This window comes from Corvus moneduloides, chromosome 1 (assembly GCF_009650955.1).
Source record: "Corvus moneduloides isolate bCorMon1 chromosome 1, bCorMon1.pri, whole genome shotgun sequence".
NCBI classification, from domain to species: Eukaryota; Metazoa; Chordata; class Aves; order Passeriformes; family Corvidae; genus Corvus; species Corvus moneduloides.
In genome coordinates this window covers 85,656,057-85,678,605 of record NC_045476.1, presented here as the reverse complement: position 1 = coordinate 85,678,605, position 22,549 = coordinate 85,656,057, and the positions used below count along the sequence as shown (strand labels likewise).

At 39.8% G+C, this 22,549-nt stretch overlaps 1 protein-coding gene across 1 annotated transcript in view; it reads right to left on the bottom strand.

The window, feature by feature from the left end:
* Positions 1–19,043, bottom strand: part of RETREG1 (reticulophagy regulator 1) — a 65,787-nt gene extending 46,744 nt beyond the window's left edge. The window contains exons 1-3 of the mRNA XM_032117686.1: positions 18,799–19,043; positions 4,875–4,981; positions 3,121–3,151 (exon numbers count right to left, since the gene is read on the bottom strand). Coding sequence (XP_031973577.1) covers positions 3,121–3,151; positions 4,875–4,981; positions 18,799–19,028 — 368 coding nt within the window. The 5' untranslated portion in view covers positions 19,029–19,043. The remainder of the gene's footprint in view (positions 1–3,120; positions 3,152–4,874; positions 4,982–18,798) is intronic.
* Positions 19,044–22,549: the final 3,506 nt, after the last annotated feature.

Genomic DNA, 22,549 nt, shown 5'->3' with positions numbered 1-22,549 from the left:
AAATTTAATTTACGTTAAACAGTGTCCTTTGAAACTGCCTTAAAGCAGAGGACTGTGAAGTGTCCAAAGCAGTATCTATTTTTAGGGAAGATACACAAGAGCCAGAGAACTGCAAACCACTAAACACTCATCTCTGCTCTGTGCCAGCTGTCAGGAAAACTAACAAAGGACATGCATGCCTGTCCTAATGTAAGCTGCAAAGGACATCATGTCACAAACCTTCTGTCCTTCCAAAAAGTGAACCTGCTTGTAGATGAACACTGATGTCCATAAAAATTCACCTGGATTTCTGAGAAGGCTTTCACCAAGGTCTCTCAGCAAATGCTTTTATGAGGCCTGAGAAGCCATGGGATATGAGAGGAATTATTCTGGTAAAGACAGAGACTGGTTGCAAGGAACAGCAGAACTTTAATCAAGTATCATGTGATTTCTTGCAAAGAGGCAGATGAAAGTGAAGAAATTCAAAGAGAAAAATCTCCAAAAACTCTTAAAGTCACATGAGCTTTAAGCTGATCTTTACTACTCAGGACTTTACTTTGAAGTAATTATATATCCATGAAAACATCATCTCAAAGCTCAGTAGAGGTCAAAAAAATACCCAATCATGTGTTGGCATTTATCATGAAAAGAAGAGAGGGCCAATGTATACTCCAAGGATCTCCCTGAATGCTGAATGTTATTTGTAATTCTTTCCCCCCAACAAAAAGGAGAACAGAAATGGAAGAAAAACGCAGAAAAGCACAATGAAGATAACAAAAGTCAGAGAACCTCTATTTTAGGAACAATTAAGCACTCATGAACTGAACAGGACAGGACAGAAGTTTATAAAGTCACAGCTTGCTGGAGAATTCTAATAGAAGTGATTGCTCGGTATTTCCTCCAACAAGAAAAAAATCAACGAGAGCTTACGAAACTATTACATAGCAGTAAACAACCAGAAGACTGTTCACAAAGCACGTGGTTCAGCTGTGGGTCTCTGTGCTACAGGATGCTGCCAACAGCAGAAGTCTGTAAGAACAAAAGCAACGAGACAAACTACGGAAGGTCCACCTAGAACAGCTTGGGGTGGGGAGAAGGTTTAACTGGAAGCTGCAGGGAAAGTACACCAGGAGAAGTACTGTGCAAGCTTGTCCTGCTTTAATGCACTACCCAAGGTCATGTTTCTGCTGGCTGGATCCCTTCAGAGAGCAGATACTGGGCTAGATGGACACATACAATGCTTGTATTGTATTACCCAGGGGCATGAGCTGTGGTGAGCTCATCAAATTCTCTTTTCCACTCTCTGCATTGTCTCCCCACAGAACAGCAAATCAAGTCTGGGATTCTGAACACCTGAAAACTTGAATTCAAGATATTTAAAGTACTATTTATAATCTTTTCATTAAAATCAACTATTCTGGTTTGGGGACCTGACGAACAGGGGAGTAAGAGAAAAAAATTGTATCAGACTGCAGAATTATTTTTCATGGAAACAAAAGGCATTTGAAAACCTGTGTTTTCTTTCACTTCACAAGCAATTTGGTTTTCTTTGCCTTTCTCTTCTCAAATGTAAACAGACAAAGTAAAGTCAGATTCAAAACCCCGAAAGACAGTAAATTTTATGTAAATTTGACTCACAAAGAACAGGAGGAAGAAATGAAACAAATCACACTAATCTACCACAGGAATGGCTTCTCAATTAAAATTTTTGAAGCACTGCCGCTCTACACAGATACACAAAGTAAATCTAGCTATGGTAAAAGAAGCATTTTACTCTGCTTAGTTCATGAACTAAGCTGTCATTAATTCCATATAGCTCCATTTCACATTTATAGGAAAGTCTGAAGAGACTATGGAAGTTTAGAGGTATGAAACTGAACAGGAGCTGTACATATGAACTGCTTTCTGTAATTGCCATGACACTGGTGTCTGTCTCCAGACAGAGAAAAACCTGCATCTCCCCTTTTTCAACTCTGCATTACTGTCTCTTCAGTGTCAGGCTATAATACAATAGTGTACTAATGGATATGTTTTCAAATTATGTCAGATATATAATAAATCCTGGTGGTCTGTTTAGAAGAATAATGCTTTAAATATGCAACCTTTTATTCTGAAAATGGATTGTCTGCAAATCATTTAGACATTGATTACACTGCTGTCATGGTTAAGGAATGGTGTTCCCCAATTCAGTGTTCCCAGTGAAACACTCCAAACCATGTGCTGCTCACTCACTCCTCCATCACCCCTTTCCCTGTGGAGGGCTGGACAGGAGAATTGGAGACACAGAAAGTAAAGATCACGGGTTGAAATAAGAACAATTTATGGGAAACAGCAATGAGAAAGAGCAACAAACAGTAGCAGCAACAATATCATAGTGTAGATGGGAGGTGAAGGACTCACATGGGAGAGCTCGCCACGTGTAAACCCCCGACTACACCCAACCGCAGTGCCACAGCATACGACCCGCAGGGGACGCCTTCCCCCATCCCTGCAGGATGAGGTGAGGGGGTAGAGAATAACCTCTGGGTCCTGGCCATGCCCCTTCTGGCTACTGCAGAAAATAACCCTGTCCTGGCTGCAACCAGGACAATTGCCAACTTATATAAATTATATACTCTGTACTAACATGACATAAACATTTGCCTAAAACAGGTTAATGGCAAGTCAACAGACTTCAGAATTATTAATTTCTATTCATATGGATATAACTTAATATTTATTTGCAATTTTAATGATCAATTACGTGCGTTGACTTAAAGGGAAACCCCATCAAGCTTACCTCCTTCAAGGCAGCACTGGTATAATGAAGTTCTAAAAGTTACCTCCTTGAACAACACAGTATTATTCTGCTTTTCAAAGAAAACACTAATTCCCAGAAAACACAAAGCGTTATAATCCCAGGATAAGAAAAAGCATTTCTAGAAGTATTCTGATATGTTACTATATACTTTAATATAACTCAAATCAGAAGAAAAAAGAATTTATTAAAAATTATGAACAAGCAGTAATAAACTTAGAAAATATCATAAGATCAAAATAATTCAGCAATTTATTAGATGGAAAACAGACTTTAAAAAAAATGCAGGCCAACTATAAAAAATCAAGTAATAATTAACCATGCATTAAAAATAATATACCTACTTGCCAGTGATGGTCCTCCAAAGCTGCGCACCTGCAATTGTAGGAATTTAAGATGAAACATAATGCACCAAACCAGAAAGAATTTTTCTTTTTTTATTTATAGAATATGTTCAGAATTGGGACAAAATGAACAAGGAACTCCTTGTATCAGTTAAACAGGAAAGTTATATTATCTTACAGTAACTGTTCTTGAATTGCTTTCTGTAAACTTAACATCTAGTTAAATTCATAAATGGAACAAGTAAGGATCTTCTATGGCTACATTTCCACATGGAAGGATGTCATAAAGATAATAATCAACATAACTTTTACATCAACACACCCTTTACATCTATACACTGACAACCACTCTACATTCCTCATGAATCTGTAATAGTCTTGCCATCTAGTGGTTGGCTGGAAGAGTGAAGCAGCTACACAGACGTGTTATACTGGGAAGAATTTTACTGCTTTTTGGAGTGGCACTTCATTGATTTCAATTCATTACCACAAGACTTCTACAGTATTACTTCAAGAGCCTGATTTTTCTTGAACTCTGTCTACAATGGCATCAACAGCAATAGTAAAATAAATGAGTTTACTACCATAAATAATTATTCTCTGCTGGGAAACGGAGGTCTTCCTAGCCTCATGTCTAAAATGAATGGTTAAATAATCACACAAACACGAGAGTGGTACATCTTGGATTTGGTCACTACAAAAATATTAATTACAGGTACGAGTGAATTTACCTAAATTATTGCCTTCCAGCTTGCAAGGTATTCAATGTTTGTGGCGATTTATACAGCACAGAGCTTAAAAAATCAAATTCTGCTTAGAGTTATAAGTTGGCCTCTGGGCTTGTAATACTCAAGCAGGAAACAGAATGGTAAGCAAGACTCCCAGAAAAGGGAATGACAGGAAATCATACTTCAGAAAAGGTAGCAAATACCTGCTGTAACTCAGCAGGGAACAATGGGCTTTAGCAGTCAGAAATGACGTGTTAGTACATCAAAGAGGAGTATCATCCTTCTCTGACACCTATTTCCTGTTTTTTTACTATGTTCAGATGGTTTTTCAAACACTTTGCATGGGATTTAACAACAAACAAAAGGCAAAATAAGAATCTTGAAAAAGAAATCTTCATGGCAATAAAAATTAAAAACTTATGATGAACATTTTGTCAAAGAATTTTCAAGATGGTAATGAAGTACAGGACAGGAATTGGAAAAAAAACTCCAAAACACTGGACCAGCCAACAAACTCAAAATCTCTTTCAAAACTGGTTGTATAAGCCTTTATACACACTGGAAACTCAATGGTACACAAAGTAAAAAGAAAATACTGCTTACTTATTTGAACTGTGCTAAGATAGGTAATTTATCTATCTATTTACAAATTTAAGTGATTTATATTGGCTGTCCCAAAATTTCCAACAATTACATGATTAATGTTGGAAGAAGTATGAATGTTTAGGAAAATTTTGTATTTTAGAAAAGAATGCATTTTCAGACCTAGAAGTTAAGAAACAAGAATGACTGTCCACTCATAACAATTACACTCATCTAAATGCTAAAACAAATCTCCTAATGCCCTTCCTATAAAATATAGCAAAGCTTCATTGAAAATGGCAATAGACCATCACAGATCTACTATCACTCTCTAAAATTAGCTGATACTTTTACAATAATCATAATATTGACCTGGCTTTAGTAATGAATTAGCATGCTCCAAATTGCAGGTGTTTAAGCACACAACTCTATCAGTACACTTACCTTTTATCTTTGAGAATACCAAATCCTTCATTATCTGAAGAATTAACACTCCAAGTACTATAAGGGAAGTCAGATGATACACTCTCCAAGGGGTCAATGCAACAAACCTAGAATGTTAAGAACAAATAAATGTTGAATACTTTTCAACTCATTGGAAGCATGCAAAAACTGACAGCTGCTACTAATACTGAAAATAAATAGGAAGAAATAGACTCAGATTGCTTTAATTGAATTCAGTTCCTCCCCACAACCTTTCCATGGGAAGCAAATATTGAGAGCTCCAAGCATGACATTTAAAGATACACAGATTAAACACTGGGTTTGTAGTAGATTTTTGTCCATACTTTTATTTACACACAGAGAAACTAAAGAAAATAAAATATTTTAATTATTGCGCAGAAAATACTACTTTTAAATTAACTGTGGTTTCATTAAAATTAATTTTCTTGGCACAATGCACAAAAAAAGGTTAAAAATTTTCTTGTGTTTCCTACAGAACCTATGTTTAAGCAAGACTTTTATACAAACGTTTATTCTTTCAAACACAAAGATGAGAAAAATTTATATCACAGCATAATACTAAAACTTGTCTTCATAACAAGCTTTCATGAATTTTGTTTTTAATTACATAATTTTTTAGAACATGTCTAGTCAAGTCAAAGAGATCTAGACTCAGAAAGTATGAATTACAATCTCATGCACTGCTGACTTTGCTATCCAGCTGTATTTGGAGATTAGCTCTTCTATCTGTTTTACTGTCAAATATCCTAACACAAAAAAAGGGTGTGAAGTAAAAAGAATTAAAATTCAATTAAATAAATAAAAAAGGGTTACGTATTTTAATAGCTGGTTTCAAGCACTTTAAGTCAGAGATCTGAATAGAAAGAGTGAACAAATTAATACCTTTTTCAAAGTAAAAGCAATTAACTTAAAAAACTTGAGGTTAGCCAAAACCAGGAAGAAGCCACTGTCCAAGGCACTGGATCAAATGAGAATACCAACAGAAACAAAATCATACAAAGCTGGGATGTTTCCAAGAAACCTCTCAGATTTGAAAACAGGGCAACTGGCCACCCAATGAGTTGCTGCTGCAGAGCTTTTCTACAAGAAAGAGGGGGAAAGGGAGTGAAAAAGAGTAGCAAACATGGCCACCACAGGAAGCCAAGAGGCATCCTTTGAGCACACTTGGATTTTTTGGAAAGAAAATTGACTTCAAATATTTCTAACAAGCTCAGGACACACTGCTGTTGTAGCAAACTGCTCCAGTATTTCTTGAAAACATCAAAAAGAAAGACTGCATTAAAGAAAATGTCCATGGCACTAATTTTCACATTTACCACAAACTCATAATACCCAATCACCCTGAGCAGACCAGGATATGAATTCCAATACAAACACTTAAGCTCACTCTGAAGGTTTTATCCAAATATAAAGGGTTTTTATGTCTGTAGAGAATTTGAATTATAAGACTATTCTATAAAATAAATGTATAAAATCAGCACCTTCATATAATTCAGCCAGCTCAAAAAACCAACAGAGAAGTGTAGAGAAAAATGATTACAAGGCAACCTCTCTCAAAACTGCCCAATCATAATTCAATAAATCAAAACTCATAACAGCTTTGCATCATGTTGTCCTACTATTGCTCTTGGTAGTATTATTCAGCATTAAAAATCTTTGATTGTGTTTAAGGGTTAATTCAACTGCACAGAAGACTTTGTTTAGCCTACTTACTTAACTTATTGATAATGGGCTGGGGTGAGAGATGTGATGCTGTATAGAAAAATCAAGTGAATAATTTTTCATTCAACTTCTAGGCAGCAGAAGTTTATAACAAATAAAGACCTTTAAATTGTTTAGGCTTAATACCATGTCTATTCTATAGGGTCTTCATGGCACTTGTGCATGAATGTTTATAGAATCACACAGAATGCCCTGACTTAGCCATTAGCATTGGCCACTCTTCGATGGTCTCAAATACATAACAGCAATACCAAAATTTATACACGAGTGCATGCACATGTGTATGCACACACGGATACCCTACTAGATTTTCACGGTACAATCAGATTCTTACTGAGATGGCTTAGTGCATCTTTCAAAAAATGCACAGAACATGTTTGACCTACTTTATGCTCACAACTAAACCATACTGCTAGTTTCACTGCAATCACAGCTGTCACCTGCTGTTAACAGGTTTAATTGTTAAAAACAATTGCACTAAAGCGGACCAGGATTAGCAAACAAGGATTAACACGGTAGCATCCTCTCTGAAAGGTGCTTCCAAGTCATGTCATTCCACCATCTCGACACTGCAGTCTCTCTGCTCCAGTGTTTGAGGAAAAAACTGTAATCTAGTTGAAGCAGCTAACGTAGTCACCAAACAAGGACTCCTCACTTATTTGGAGAGCTTTGAATCGTTCTGACTGAACTTCCAGTGCCTTAACATTATTAGCTCTTTACCTAGACTGTGACGTTTGCATGAAAGACCATCCCTTGTGAATTCACTCACAGCCAGCTTGTGGCAGCCCTCAGGTGCCAGAGCAATATAGATTAGAAAAACTGTTTGTGAGCCATATGTCAGAGATCTGTGTCCTTGAAGCCCTTCCTGGTGAAAAGCTGATAAGGTCCCCTTGTACTTTTTTGTCATATATCTGTCATAAGCTTATCAAAAGGTTATTTCAACATGCTGGGATCTGAAAACTACTTATTACGCTACTACTGTCAGGATTCAAAATTCTTCTAGGAATTATCAACATGATGCATAGCAACCAGACTAACAGTTTCTGTGGTACTTTTGCTTATTAATAAAAGTCAGGGCATTTTTCCCCCTTCTTTTTTTTTAAGAAAAGGACAGATTTTACTCTTAAGCATTTCTAACACGCACATCTGACAAAAATGAAAGGCTCCAGAATGACATCTTTATATACTGCACATCTTAATATACTTCTGTTTTGTAGAAGAATGCTATTAAGAGAAGCTTACTCAACAAGCTCTCTTTTTTTAAGCAATAAACAGAACAGACTGAAGTTTAAATTGTTTAATTTCCTCTACAAGTAGTATGGAAATAAAAGCCATTACTATAGACATAACCAAGATTTGTTCCGCCTGGAATTCTGCAGCATTTGGGGAAATTTTTTTTTTTTTTTTGGGGGGGGGGGGGAGGGCGGGGGCAGTTTAAGAAAGCAAACATTAAAACAACGTATAGATGCATTCCAGATAACTACTTCAGCAGATAACAGGACAGCTTGCAAAACAAGGGGACAAGAAATTCTCCTGTAGGTAGTGCAGGACTCCCAAAAAGAAAAACCAGTCACGAGGAGCCCAGGACTCAGTCCCTGTCGCTGGCTGAAACAGGCACTCCCCACATAGGAATGGCCCTCACTCAGACACAGCCCCGGGGTGGGATACGGCCACCTGCCTTTGAGGCTGCAAGAAATGCCCGTCCCCTGCACTGATGGCAACAGTGGCCTCACTGTGAAGGATGGCCTCTGGTCCAGAGCACTCAACTGAAAGAGCTACTGGAGGTGCTGAGCAGGTGGCAGACCACTATGGAGTAGGCCTTTGAAAAGCTTAACTGTGTAAGAACCCGAGCAATGTGTTCCAACTGGAGCTCATTTGAGCAAGTCAGACTGGCTGACCTCCTGCTGTCCTTCCAACATACGTTCTTCTTTGTAGGAAGAATGTACATGTGATGGAGCCAAGCCTGCTACTCAACTCCACTGAGGAAGATTGAGAAACCATTTTTGTGAAATGAAACAGGAGCGGTATCAATGGATAATGAAGCAGTGGTTGTCCACAGAGGTTGTGGAATTTCCAACCTTGAGAGCTGTGAAGACAAAACTCTCAGCAATCTGATCTGAATTAAGTACTGACCTTATTTTGAGCTGCAAGTCATACTAGAGACCTCATGAAGCCCCTACCAACCTGAATGATATCATCATTCCGTGACTATTTTAGTCTATTAGAAGCGGTTGGCAAATATTTTTCGGTAAGATGCTGACCTTAGAACTTACAGGAACAACAGTTTCTGTTTCTAGGCCTGGTTATACTGCAGCTGTACTGAAATTATTCTAAACTGCACAATTAAGAATCAAAACTTGACAACTTCCACAACTGAAAGTGGAAATTCTTCAACTGCATGATGGTGAAACAAAAGATAAAAAAGTAGCCTAAGGTACCTTCTCCTTCTTGTCTTTTCTCCAGCTCCTTATAGTATGGGATGGTCATATGTCAATACTGCCAACATGTTGTATCAAAAGGCAGCTATCTCACAGTGCAGAGCACCTGGGACATCTAACTGCACAAGCCAGATTGTACAAAGTTACTCAAGTGGCATGAGCCAGCTAAGAAATTTTGAAGGTTAACAATATTATACAATATTGCAGTCAGTAAACATAATAAAAACTTATAGGGCATGACAAAAGCTATTTTTAATTGTATCATGAGATACAGGGAAGGCACAGACCTACCAAATTGTTTTAAATGCTAAATAAATCAATTTGATTATTTAATTTCAGCTGTTAAGATTTTGGGTTTTTTTACAACACATTCTAGAACTATGAATGAGTTGCACTTTGTAAACACAAAACATAAATCATTTAATCAAAATTAAATTATTTAGACTATCAGCAGCCAGTGCTAGTTATTTCTGGAAAGCCTTAGCAGGTACATTTTTAATAATCATCTATCCTTAGATTAATTCCAGAGATAATCACATAAATGAAAACTGTTGATAACACAGATACGAGCACGGAGCTTTGCTTCACCATCAGCTTTTATGACACATTTATTGGCTGCATGAGTCATTTGTGGACTTCAGTTCTGTGTTCCACAAACTCCTATTTACATCTTAAAACCAGAGCCCAAACTCTTGAGAATAATTCTGTGGAGTTCTGAAGAGAGCAGGTTGGTGTGTAACTGTTTCCTCATAAAAAGCTAAGGTGAAAATCGACTGACACCTTTCAGCCAGAGTTTTCCATAGCACTGGTCGTCTTCCAGACACAGGTAAGCAAGCATGGCCTGTGACATTAACCACATAGAGAATGGCTCTCCCCTGTAGAGAGAAAGTATTTCTAGTGCATTTTGAGAACATCAAACTGCTAATTTCAAAAGTACTTCGCTCTTACATGGGACCACCCAACACTGTCTCAGACAAACATCTACAGTGAAGGCATTTGGGTAAGGAAAAGATGTGGTAATAACTGTTTCCTGGTGGTAACTGTTTCCTGCTTGGAGCTGAATGTAGACCATTCTTCCACACTTACCGCTGGAGCAACCAACACCTGTCTGGTTGCACTAAATTCTGATGACTGTCTCAAGCAAGAGGTCTGGGGAAGAGGAAGAGGGCTTGTTTTCTTGTAATTGCAGCATGAAGTGCACTGCCTGAACAACATTTTTGAAATACATGGTAAAGGTAGTATCAGAAAGCTTGTGCCCTTACTGATCACTGAGTCAATCGTTTTGTTTGCCCTCCTGTGAATCAAGAAGGAAAAATATCTATTCAACTCTATTTTATTTACAGGTAATTTAACGCTTTGACTCTCCTAACTGAAAAGCCATCCCAAACCAGGTTTGTGAATCCTGCTTTTTATGTCTATTAAATTTACAACTTCTATGTGAATTGCTCTTCTATATAAATGATGTTCATACTAAGCCTCTGTAAATATCAAAATGCAGTACCTACAAATATGGAAATCCAAGCCTCAAGTATTCAAAACTCTGGAAGTCCAGAACTCAATCCAGTATTTTTCTTATTGTACCTTTATTACATCTTGGTGTTGTGGTATAACACTAGCTGGCAATTAAGGTTTTTCTCCTGCCCTGGTGAGATGGGATGGAAAATAGAAAGAAGTAAAAGCTGTGGCTTACGAACAATTTAATAATTGAAAAAAAGTTTGTAAGAGTAAGAATAATAATAAATGAAATGTGACACAACAAAAAGAGAGAGGAATAAAATCCAGTGATGCTCAATACCACTGCTCATCACCCGCTGACCAATGCTCAGCCTGACCTGATCAGCAATGGGCAGCTCCTGGCCAACTCCTCCCAGGTTGTGTACTGGGCATGACACACTGTGGTATGGAATATCCCTCTGCCCAGTTTGGGTCAGCTGTCCTTGCTGTGCTCCCTCCTGGCTGCTTGTGCACCTGCTCACTGGCAGAGCACGGGAAACTAGAAAGTCCTTGACTTAGGTAAACACTGCTCAGCAATAACTAAAACATCTGTGTGTTATCAACATTGTTCTCATGCTGAATCTAAAACACAGCACTGCACCACTGTACCAGGGAGAAAATTAATTCCATCCCAGCCAAAACCAAGACACCTGGTCTGAGCCAAAGTATTTAGATACCTGTTCAAGAATCACAGTGCAAAAATCCCTTCCCCATACCTACACAAGAAGTGTAGATTTTCCCTTAAGGCCGAGTAAGTTATGCACACTTTTTTGGTAGAATCTATTTATAGAATAGAATTTGGTACAATATTATTATATGGTACTTAACTGTGAACCTGCATGTCTGAAAAATACGCAGAAATTGTGGTACAGCAGATTCTGTGTTGAAGAGAGGGAATTACATGTACAAAATCACATCTGTATATGTGCTGTCAAAAATTTTAGAAGGAACGAAGACCTAAATTCTGTCTAAAAAACCTCCTCACCCCTCCAAAAAGCATAATTTGTTGAATAAAATAATTTCAAAAGCATTTACTATATATCTTATGTTAATTAAAATTTATAATGTGCACACCACCACTCTGGGTGCCTGGCATCTTGAACTTAGAAAGCTGTTTATCTGTTTAGCTGAAAATCTGTGAAATGCTGTAATAGAATGCTTCTTAAAAATATGTACATTAAAAATGTTTTAGATCACATCTAATTTAGTGGAGAAAAATGTAAGCTTCCATAAAAACTTGAATTAGAAAGAAGCACTGTCTTTCACTTCAAGTTTTTCCCTAAATAAGAGTTCCATCCAAAAATGTAGGTATCTGAGATATTTCAAACAGAATAAAATGAAGCACTGAAAAGCAGTTGATTTGCAACCTATGTGCCAAGTAGCAAAGAGTGTTCCATTGGATACCACCCAGAAATACAAAAATTCTATCACTAGGTACATAAAAATAAACAAATAATTAAATAAAACCCTCAAGCAGAAAAGACATGCTTATTATGCTAAAACTAGCATCATTTTTTAAAAATTCTTTCATTGTGAAGACAAAGAAAACTCAGCCATCAACCTTTTATTCAAAGAGCTTATTTGTCAGGTTTCATTGAAAAGATTAGAATCGTATTTGTTCAGCCAGAAAGCACAGATCAAATCAGTTTTTCTTTAGAAAACCTTCTAGAATTTACTAGGAAAAAAGATTTTTGAATAATAAATAAATCTCTTGTCCTAAGAAATCTAAACTACTGTTACTCTGACAGCCATCAGTAGAAGGGGTAGTTCTCTGGAAGGTCTGTGCACAGGTTTCAGGGCAAAAGCAAGGACGACTGACAATGCTAACTTGAGTTAACACACAGGATAGGAATTCAAATTGTGTATTTTCTCTAGCCCAAGAAACCAGCTCTTAAACTTAAAAATAAGTCTAAATAAAACAAAAACCAGTATAAGTCTCTAAGAAAAGAACATTAGAAGAATCGTTTCAATGCTTTGCATTTAATCACCATAGATAAATGTGCTTATGAACTGGTACATTTGGAAGTATATTGGTGGTCTGGGAAAGAGGATTAAGTTAATAATGTCACATTGCAAAATTATCTCACACTGTTTGCAAGGAAACCTCTTGAGGAATGCAGCAGTTATCACGTTTCAATATTTGTGGCTTTTGGATCAGATTTACTGCAACCTGTTGCATTCACACAGGCATATAAAAAACAATTGAGAAGGAGAAAGTTTAAATTACCTAAACGACATACCTTCTGAGTCTACCATGACACCAAATTCTACTGTTTTCATCATGAAAACCAGGGATAATGTTAACTTCCATGGAAATATCATTTTGATTTAAACACATAACATCAAATAACCTTGTTGCTTCCTTTGTTTTCGCAGACAAATGCCCAGATGACCTTAATTAACCTGTACTCTGGCAAAGTACAGAAGAAATCTTAATCCCATTTTCTCATACAGTAGCAGCAGTTTGAGCAGTAGCACCTCTACTGTGCTGCCCTAAATCTCCTTTTCTTTAATGCTCTCATTAGTCCTGTAACATCTACCATGGAGCATAGCATATCCCCCTAAAACGTCCATTGTTCTCAGAATTCTACTTACTATTTGAATGGTCTCATTATTTTGAGGCAATACACAAAGAAATTATAATTTCTCTCTTGAGACAACTGCTTTAGACACAGCATACGTAAGTTTCAGCAAGACAGAATAAACACAACCCATGCTGCAATTCCTCTATTCTCCTTTGTTTTGGATTTCCATCTTCCATAAAATCCTCATCCCAGATTTGGTCCTAAACTGTTCAGTAATGCTAGCTTTTCCTCAACTACCCCACTTGATTTCTTTTCTGACCTACCCTGATTTCATCTTATTGGTTGAAAAATGCTGTCAGCTGTCCAGGTTTTTATGTAACACCATCTGGCTCTTAAACAATGTCAATTTTCATTCCTGTAAACTAATCTCTCAGCCAAAAATATGCAAACTGTCACTAAAAAGCTGTTAATGGCTTTTAATTATTTTTACTAACTAAATCAAATGAATTTAACTTTCTGTCCCACTTTTCTACCACTAAAGCCTTCAAAAGTTTTCAGAATTTGTATTGGAAAAGTGAACATAAGCCTAAAACTGCCTGAGTGAAAACAAGCAGACCCTAAAATTATATCACAACTTGTGCTGACATTGGAATTTTAGCTTTACTTGAGGAAGAGTATTCTGGAATATCACCTTCTAGGAAGCAAAAACAACAAACCATGAACTTTTTTTTAAGCTTGAAGAAATATCAGCAATTTACTGTACTATAGGTGTAATAAAATAAATCTCAATACCAATAAGTTACAAAGACTTAGCAAAAGGCAGCAAATGAAAAAAGTTAGGACTATCCACTAGAAGAAACAAACTAGCAACCATATGAGAAAGCCATTCACATGAATGCACAGTGAATTTCAAAACTGCCTATGACAGAACTTTTTCTTCTCTTTCCTGATAATGAATGTATTATCATTAAAAATAGAATAATGTCAATATCTAACCTGCTCTACTACTCCTACTTAAGGGATCACAGACATAAACTCTTATTAGAATCTGAGGCAAGAGTATTCACTTGTGTGCTATCCTGATACTTTGGATTTCGGGAAAGTAATCCCAAAACAACTAAGAAAGTAGCTCTAAGATTTCCTGTAACAAAGACAGTCAAAGACTGGAATTTCCCACATTCAAAACCATATTTAGCATCCAGGTGCTATAAGGAAAAATCCATATGTGTTCTCCTGACTTTGAAAATATTACAAATTTAATTAAGTGATCTGAGGACCAGCATACTACAAACTGGCCTGAGAATGTCAATACCCTACTTTGCTCCACCTCACTTAATTTTCACGTATTTTTCTTTCTGTTTTGATTTCAAAGATTTCTTTTATTCCAATTCTCACTTAATTTTACATTTTGTCACCAAGAATGTCCTGAGTAGTTCCCCTAGACTACATTTCCAGTGGTAGCCACAGCCAACGCCAACAGTGGACAAAAATGTACAGTCTAAAAACATATAAAAAAGGGGCTGCTCCATGTTTTAAAGGTCAGTTTCTTTCTTGTAACAAAGAATAAAAATGCAAGCATACACTGTGCCTGCACACTGCTCTCTAAATGTGCAGATCTTGTTTTATAGGCAAGCTGTCCATCGAGGTACAGTAGTGGCAGCATTTACAAGTTGTGTGCAAATACATGAAAGAAATGCTTAGCTTAGTACTGTTTTCTTACACTGAAAGAATAAATTAATGAATGAAAAGTACTTTGAGATCTCTTTGTGGTAAACTTTATCATTGCCAAGCAGAGATCTCAAGAAAGAAACACTTTAAGAACAAATCTTAAAGTGAACTGGATACTTTAAAACAAAACAAACACTTCAATAACAACTCCTAAAACAAATTGGATACTTAAAAACAAAACACACCAAGCCTCTAAACTCTGAATGAGTTTTTGTTACTAACATTTAAATAGCAATTAGATTTTCTGTCTGGAAAAAACACAATCTTTACCTGATGCAACGCACACAGCCAATTCAGATATAAGCAATATTGTTTTCTCTCTTGTTTCTCTCATACAATGGAAATACTCACTAGGACTGAGACCAAACAAACAAACAAACAAAGGGTATGGATGGTGACAAAAGACTATTTTTAATGGTAAATTAGGCCTGCACACCTCTCTAAATCAAGGAATGATACTTGTATTTTACACAGTTAGCAGTTACTTTGTTGAGCCAGTACAATACATCACGTAACATTGTTAAAAAGAGACCTGCAGAAACATGCAAATTGGTGCCTCAGAAGGCATATTAAAATCCTCAAAGAACAATGTGGATTTGGGCTGGGGAAGAGAATAGCAAAGAGGGTAATGCAATAGATTCATTCCATAAGGAGACAGGAAAAGAGAAAAGATCTATTACATCTTAGTCTTTCTGCCACCTCCCTTCCTGAGAAATCCTAGAGAAATCAGGAAAACTGGGCAACTGGTGCATATAGGGTTGACCTTGCAGACATTAATGTACTTAGGTTTGAAACATTTATCTGCAGATAGAAGACACTTATTTGAAATAAATATCTGCAAACTACAAAATATATGGAACAGCACAGAATTACTGAAAATAAACTTGTCCTCCTGACCTTATAGAAATATTTAAAATACAGATTGTGAGAATAAAAAGCTGCCACTATCCCTCTATTCCATACACACAGAGAATAATAATTAGGATAGAAGGCTAGCTTAAAAATCTAGGACTGAATGTTAATATTTGGCTAAGATTAAACCCAAGACTAAAAGTTATCAGTCAACAGCCTAACACTTAGAACTCCTGGAGTGAACTTTTGGCACCAGCACAGATTTTCTCTGTTCTTGTGCCAATCACTCACTTTTTCAGTACAATGGGTATAAAACAGGGGAAAAAACCCAACCTTGTTTTCCTGTGTTATTTTGACTTCAGTCTGCAAACTATATACAGCACAAGTATCTATATCACATTTCAGATGGTTAGGTGCAAAATAATATATATATTTAACCCTTGCTCATTTTCAAGATTTTCAATCGGGTTCATTTGGGGCAAGAGGCTTCAAGTTGTTCACGGTGAATAAATAATGGAGGTGGTTAACTGAAAAATGCTTTTCCAGTAGCCAGATTTGTGTCTCCTTTTACTACTCTCTTGTTAAAGAGTTTACAATAATTTGTTCAGATTAGTAAAAAAAATAAAGGAAATCAGAATGAAATTGTTACTAAATTTCTTGTACTTACAAGAACAGTATTTTAGTAGTAACCATCAAAAATGCATTTATACACAGTACAACCGTTAAGAGATTTTTCCCACAAAAGAGACTACAATGGAATATATTTTAAAAAATCAAAAAAACCGGTGACACCAGAGAAACAGTTCACTCTCAGCAGCTCCAGCTGCAACAGTTTACACATGAAGTATTTTGATGGGTGTACATACAAGAACTAAACTAACCGTGAGGAAAACAGTCCCAAGAAAATTAAATGGTTGGGAGGAAGAACTGGTGTTACTTTCCCAAAATTCAGAAACTGTAAAATTAAACCTCACCTCCCCTTCCTCCCTCTTCCACCACGGTTGCTGCTGCTATAGTGGGAGAAGTCTCCCATCCAGCAATACAGACTTCTCAATTCCAAGAAATCCTGATTAGAGGCCATATGCACGGGGAGTCCCCCCGTGGGGAAGGGATACTTGCAGGCACACGACAAAGAAAGAGGAGGTACAGGAAACGGCAACTAAGAAATGTTCTTTCTACCTACAGGCTCCAGCTGGCACAAAGCTCTGCTAGGAGAGACTTCACAGGCAGCAGGGGTGGACACTTGTTCCCAGTCCTGAAGCAGCAGCGACTGTCTGAGTCATCACTAACCAGGCTGACCAGCTGGATCTCAAACAAGAAAAGGAGAAGCAGCAAACACACTGTGCTGCAAACACTCACTATGCCAACACCAAAGCAGGGAAATGTGACCTTAGATTTAAAAGACTGTTTAATTTTCAAAGTGTCAGATTTCATGCGTTTGCTAATGACATCTTTCCCAATGTTCTCAAACCACAGTTTACTGGTCATCATTCCTGCTTCTACGCATTTCCTAGTTCATCTACACCTCTCAAAACTCACTGGCACTAGGATAGTGAGCTTCCTTCTGAGGTGCAATACCCCCAAAGTGAGCAATCCATGCCCTGACTTTTGCTATTCCGACTAAGGTAGAGTGAACAATGAATTTGGATAAAATAACTTCAAATACTGGTCACATAAAAAGTTGCCAGTAAGACTACCAAAGAAGACTTCCTACAGGCATTGAATAATGCAGGCATTTTATAGCTTGCTTTTGATCAAATTTGGCAAAATAATAGCCATCAGGTTGCTCAGCAGCTACTATTCCTTGAGACATGGAAATTTATTCTGCTAGATGTTGTCCCTGAAAATTTTATCAGGGCCACGTTGAAAAGAAACATAAAGCACTATGACTCTTCGAAATGGCTGAAAGAACAGGTGACCTCTGAAGTATGCAGAAAATGAGAGCAAAACCATGTAACTTTCTCAATGAAAGGATTTATCATGGATACCTAAGAGCAAGATGGATAATAAAAGTCAAACTAAATTAGACATCATGCACATTCTGCTCCTGGGATCAAAGAAGATAAAATGTTTTTGAAAATATTTGCAGAGATTTTCTTGTGCAGCACAAAGCTTCAGAAAGTTTTCTTTCTATGACTTGGATCTCATGTTTAAACATCACACTGTTAGGGCTTAAGAGCCTCCGCAGTATTATTAGACAGAGCACTAATTTCTAAATCGCTCTACATGGTCAAGCAGGCATACAGCAACATTTTACATCAGAAAGCAAAAAACATAGGCATTGACAAAACCTAAGATCAGGGGAAAGCCCTGAAGAAGTTTCACATAGAAAGGCAAGTTTTTTCCTATAGAAATTAACAGGAGAGACATGACAAACACAACAATGAACACAGCCCTATGCCAATCTCTGGGGTTTATTCGACAAAACTGTCTCCGACTACAAAAAGCTTAGCCCAAAAAGAGAACTGGTGCACTGCAGTAACATTCCAGCTGTCTCCACAAAGACTCCACTAAGTAGGCCACCAATTTGGAAAAGTGCATATACCCAAAGTGAACTCTAAAGTACCGGACCGGGGCATCAGCACAGCACTACCGATGGGCTCGGGGCCTGATTTCAGCAGGTTTCAAAACTCTGCACAAAAATGCGGGCCCGCGGCTCATCTCGGCTGTGACAAATGCGAGTTCTCGGCGGGGCGTCCTGCATCCGCCCTGCTCAGCTTCCATCTGAGAAGAATCCTATCCTCCTCCTCCTCATCATCACACATCATGCTCTGGGAAATGGGGGCAGAACGCGTGTGTGCGCGGGGCTAGGGCAGACACCGAGGGTGAAGGAACCCGACCAAGGAGATGCACTCAGCGCGAGGGCCACGGCCAGACCCGGAGCGGCGACTGGGGGCAGGGAATGCCGTGGCGCAGGTGAAGCGAAAAGCAGGACCTTCCTTCGCATGGAGGGCTGGGAGCGCGGGTCAGCTTCCCACGAAGGGCGCTCGGGAGAGGAGGGCAGGGGGGCGAACGCCCCTGCCGGGGGCCGAGAGGAGCGCGGGGCGGGGGAGACGCCCGTGTCAGGCGGGGCGGCGCGGGGCGGGCGGGCGCTTTCCCATCCCGGGGGCAGCCCCGGCGCCCACCCCGGCCCGGCTGGCTCACCAGAAGAGCAGGTTGGCGCAGACGAAGCCGCCCAGGCTGTGGAGGGGCCGCTCCCAGCTCAGCGCCGCCGCGATGCAGCAGCCCACGGCCAGCCCCGTCTCCCCCAGCACCGCCGGCGCCCCGGCCCCGCCTGACACCTCCGTCGGCTCCGTCTCCCCGGGCGCCGCCGCGCCCCGCTCCTGCGGCGCCTCCGGCTCGCGGGGCTGCGCGGGCACCGCCGCGCTCGCCATGGCTCCGTGCGGCCGCCGGGCTGCGGCTCGGCCTGGCGGGGCTGGGGCTGGGGCCGGGCCGGGCGGCGGGGGCGGGCCCGGGGCGGAGCGCGGCGCTGGCCCCGCGTTACCCCGCACCCGCCTCCGCGCAGGTGCCGCGGGGGCGGTGCCGGCGCCTCCGCGCTGGCGGGCGGGGGAGGCTCGGGGAGCGGGCGGGCCCGAGGCCGCCGCCCCTGGCGGGAGCTCTGCCGGCCGCAGGAGAGGCTGCGTTGAGCGTTCCGGTTCCCTGCTGCGGGAAGGCTGGGCTACCCAGCTGCTTTCTAGATTTGGGAGGGTGAAGCCCGCTGGAAAGTGTTACCAGTGAGACTTGTCGTGCATCTCCTTCTCGTGTATATATGCCACAGCCAAGCAGCAGTTGCAGCACATCCAGAGGAGGGCCACCAAGTTGATAAGAGGGCTGGAGTACCTCCCCTGCGAAGACAGGCTGAGGAAGTCAGGGCTGTTCAGCCTGGAGAAGAGGAGATTGTGTGCAGATCTCATAGCAACCTTCCTGTATCTGAAGGAGGCCTACAGGGAAGCTGGAGATGGACTCTTTGTCAGGAATTACAGTGATAGGACAAGGAGTAATGGGTTTAAATTGAAAGATGGGAAATTTAGGTTGGACATTCGGAAGAAATTCTTTTCTGTGAGGGTGACGAGACACTGGAACAGGCAGCCCAGGGTTGTTGTGGATGCCCCATCCCTGGCAGCACTCAAGGCCGGGCTGGATAAGGCCTTGAGCAGCTTGGTCTAGTGGGAGGTGTCCCTGCCCAGGGCAGGGGAGGTGAGACTAGATGATCTTTAAGGTCCATTCCAACCCCTTGACATTCTGTGATTCCATGGTCCTATGATAACAGTCCCCGGAATGCTAAAAAAAAAAAAAAAAAAGGAAGTAAGTTGCCATTGTCATAATGCTGGGAGCTTCTAAGACCACAAAGGAGTCTATGGGAGTTTGATGGCTTGTATCTGCATCTTAAATATCCAAGAAACATACTCAAAATCTATACCGTGCTGTCCTGTCACCTACACTACTACCTGTCTGGCCAGCCCCAGGCTCCAGATGGAAGCATGGCACTATGTTCAAGCTGGTGATGTGCGTCATAGCTGATGTGACTGCTGGGAAGCTGAATTCTGGGGAGCATGCCTGGTGAGAATTGTCACTCGAGCATCTGTTGCTGAATAAGAACAGCCAAAAATTGGAATTGTTGAAGGTGTTTCACAGGATAAACTGTGTAAAATAAAATGATTTTTACTACAAGAGCAAGAAGAATAATTTTAGATTGGCAGTTGACACCTGTTTCTAGCTTGAGTTACTCCCTGTTAGAATGTTTTTTTAATGGGAAAAGGAGTCATACTCACTTGAAGGTCAACATGTCTTTTTTTTCTCTGAGGCAAAAGAAGACAAAATAAAATTACAACATTAGGTTGTAACATTGACTGTGTACTGGATTGCAAGTGTACTGTGTGTTTTTCACCAAATAGCCTTGGAAAGGAGTTACTCTATTTTTCTTATTCCACATGCTCTCTATAGCGTAGAGTTGCACCTGAGAGGAAACAAAAAGAATGTTATTCTACGTAAGCAATTAACATTTTTCTAAAGGACATTTGAGTTTTATGCTAATTGGTTATACTTCTATGCTCTGATGTCTAAGAACTCGGAGCTAGGCAGACCTACCTGAATAATTAAGCCCAGCTAAAATGTGATTAAGTGTTGTCTGTGAAGGAGAGCAAAAGAAAAGAGACAGGCTCCTCTAGTAATCTAAAACACACATCGAAAAGAAAGGGAAGTAGCTGCAGCAGGGCGGGAGAAACACTTTTTTCTGTTGCTTCTCTTTTTTTCTGCTGATGAATAAAAATTTGTCCTAAAAAGACTTTGTCAAAACAGGGTGTTGTCCCTGTGCTGGAAAGCAGGTAGCTGTCTCCTATGTGTGCAAGCAGCTGCTCACAGTTACTGAGCACTCCTCCCGCTGTCACCTGGGCATCTCATGCTTTCCTAGGCTGAGTAGTAGTTGTTTGCTTCCCTTGTTTTGAGAGTGGGAGTAGAGGGAATCTTAGCAGGGAATCTTAACAGTCCACAGGAGTAAAAACAGTCTTCTTGCAAGGAAAGGGAGGTAGAGAGATGGGCACAAAAAAGGGATTTTCTCCTATACTTACCCTTTTTTCAGGTCATTGCTGGATGCCAAGCTGCTGCTCTAGTGAACGCTGCCTGTAACTTGCAAAAACCATCCCCAGTTTAGCCAGCGGCAAATTGCTTTCCCTTGCTAGCATTCAGTTATTTCAGTAATGTGGGCAGTCCTAGCCAGCATCCAAATCTAGCTAACTCCAAACAGTTATTAGGTAAGCCTGGAAAGGGCTCAGATGTTCCTCATGCACTTTCAACGTGACCACGGGATAGTTAGACTCAGAAAGCACACTGGGGTTAAAATGTGAAAATCTGGGTTTAAGCAACGGTAAAATAATGGCAACATAATCCCACTGCCCCAAGGATTATAACCATGGCAGGTTTGAGGCAATCCTCCCTTACCAATATTCCACTTCTTTTTTTAAACATTTGAGGATGATCGTATGATTGATTCTCCCTGCTCCCAATTTTTACTCTCTGTGATGCTCCCTTCAGTCACTGGAGTTCAAAAATTGCCCCTCTCCTCAGAAAAGGGGGGATGGAATCTGGGGGGGGAGGATGAGGTGAGGTTTCAGTGGAAAGGGTAGACTACAGATATGGAAACTCTTTTGGATTTTGATTAAACTCGAATCCATTCTAGATTACTGGCCTCTGCTTTCCTGATCCTGAAGGATATGAACAGAAATTAGTGAAAAGCTCTTCCAGAATAGGTTTTGTAATTTAGCTAATGGAAAAAAAGAATGCTTGATGGATGGCAGTTCTTTTTTCACTGTTGATTTTTCTTGGGCTTGGTTTATATGAATGATTTTATTGAAAGCACTCTGGTATAAACATTAGTGTGAGAGAAGAAATGGATGCTTCATTCCCAGCCATTGAAGGTTCAGATGTCTTTTTCAGAAAAAAATAGCAGTAAATAGGTTGGCTGGCTTTGATCTTCCTGTTCTTTGATGTTTTGCCTGCCAGGGTTTAAAGGGTTTGCGTGCAGTTTGAGTTTGGGATGGGAAAAACTAGGACTAGCAACCAGTGCACAGTTGCATGCGTGAGGTGTAATGCACAGAATTAGGTTAGGGACTGCGGGTCTGGTGCCAGGGACTACAGTGTAAATGATGGATGCAAACCAAGGAGAAGGCTTTGTAAATGGTTGTTTCAAAGGAGCTTACAAATATCAAAGCATTCTAATGCTTCTGAAATATGTTTGAAAATGCTGATGTCATCATAGAGTAACTATTGAATTCAGTTGAGGATTCCAGCTCAAAATGGAATGATTTTCCCTCCCTTTTCTGTTTAAGCTTGTTTTCCATTAGCTTCATTTCACCACAGGATCACACACTAGGTTAGTTTGGAACTAGCACCTTTAAGACATTGGGTCTGGCCTTTCTCC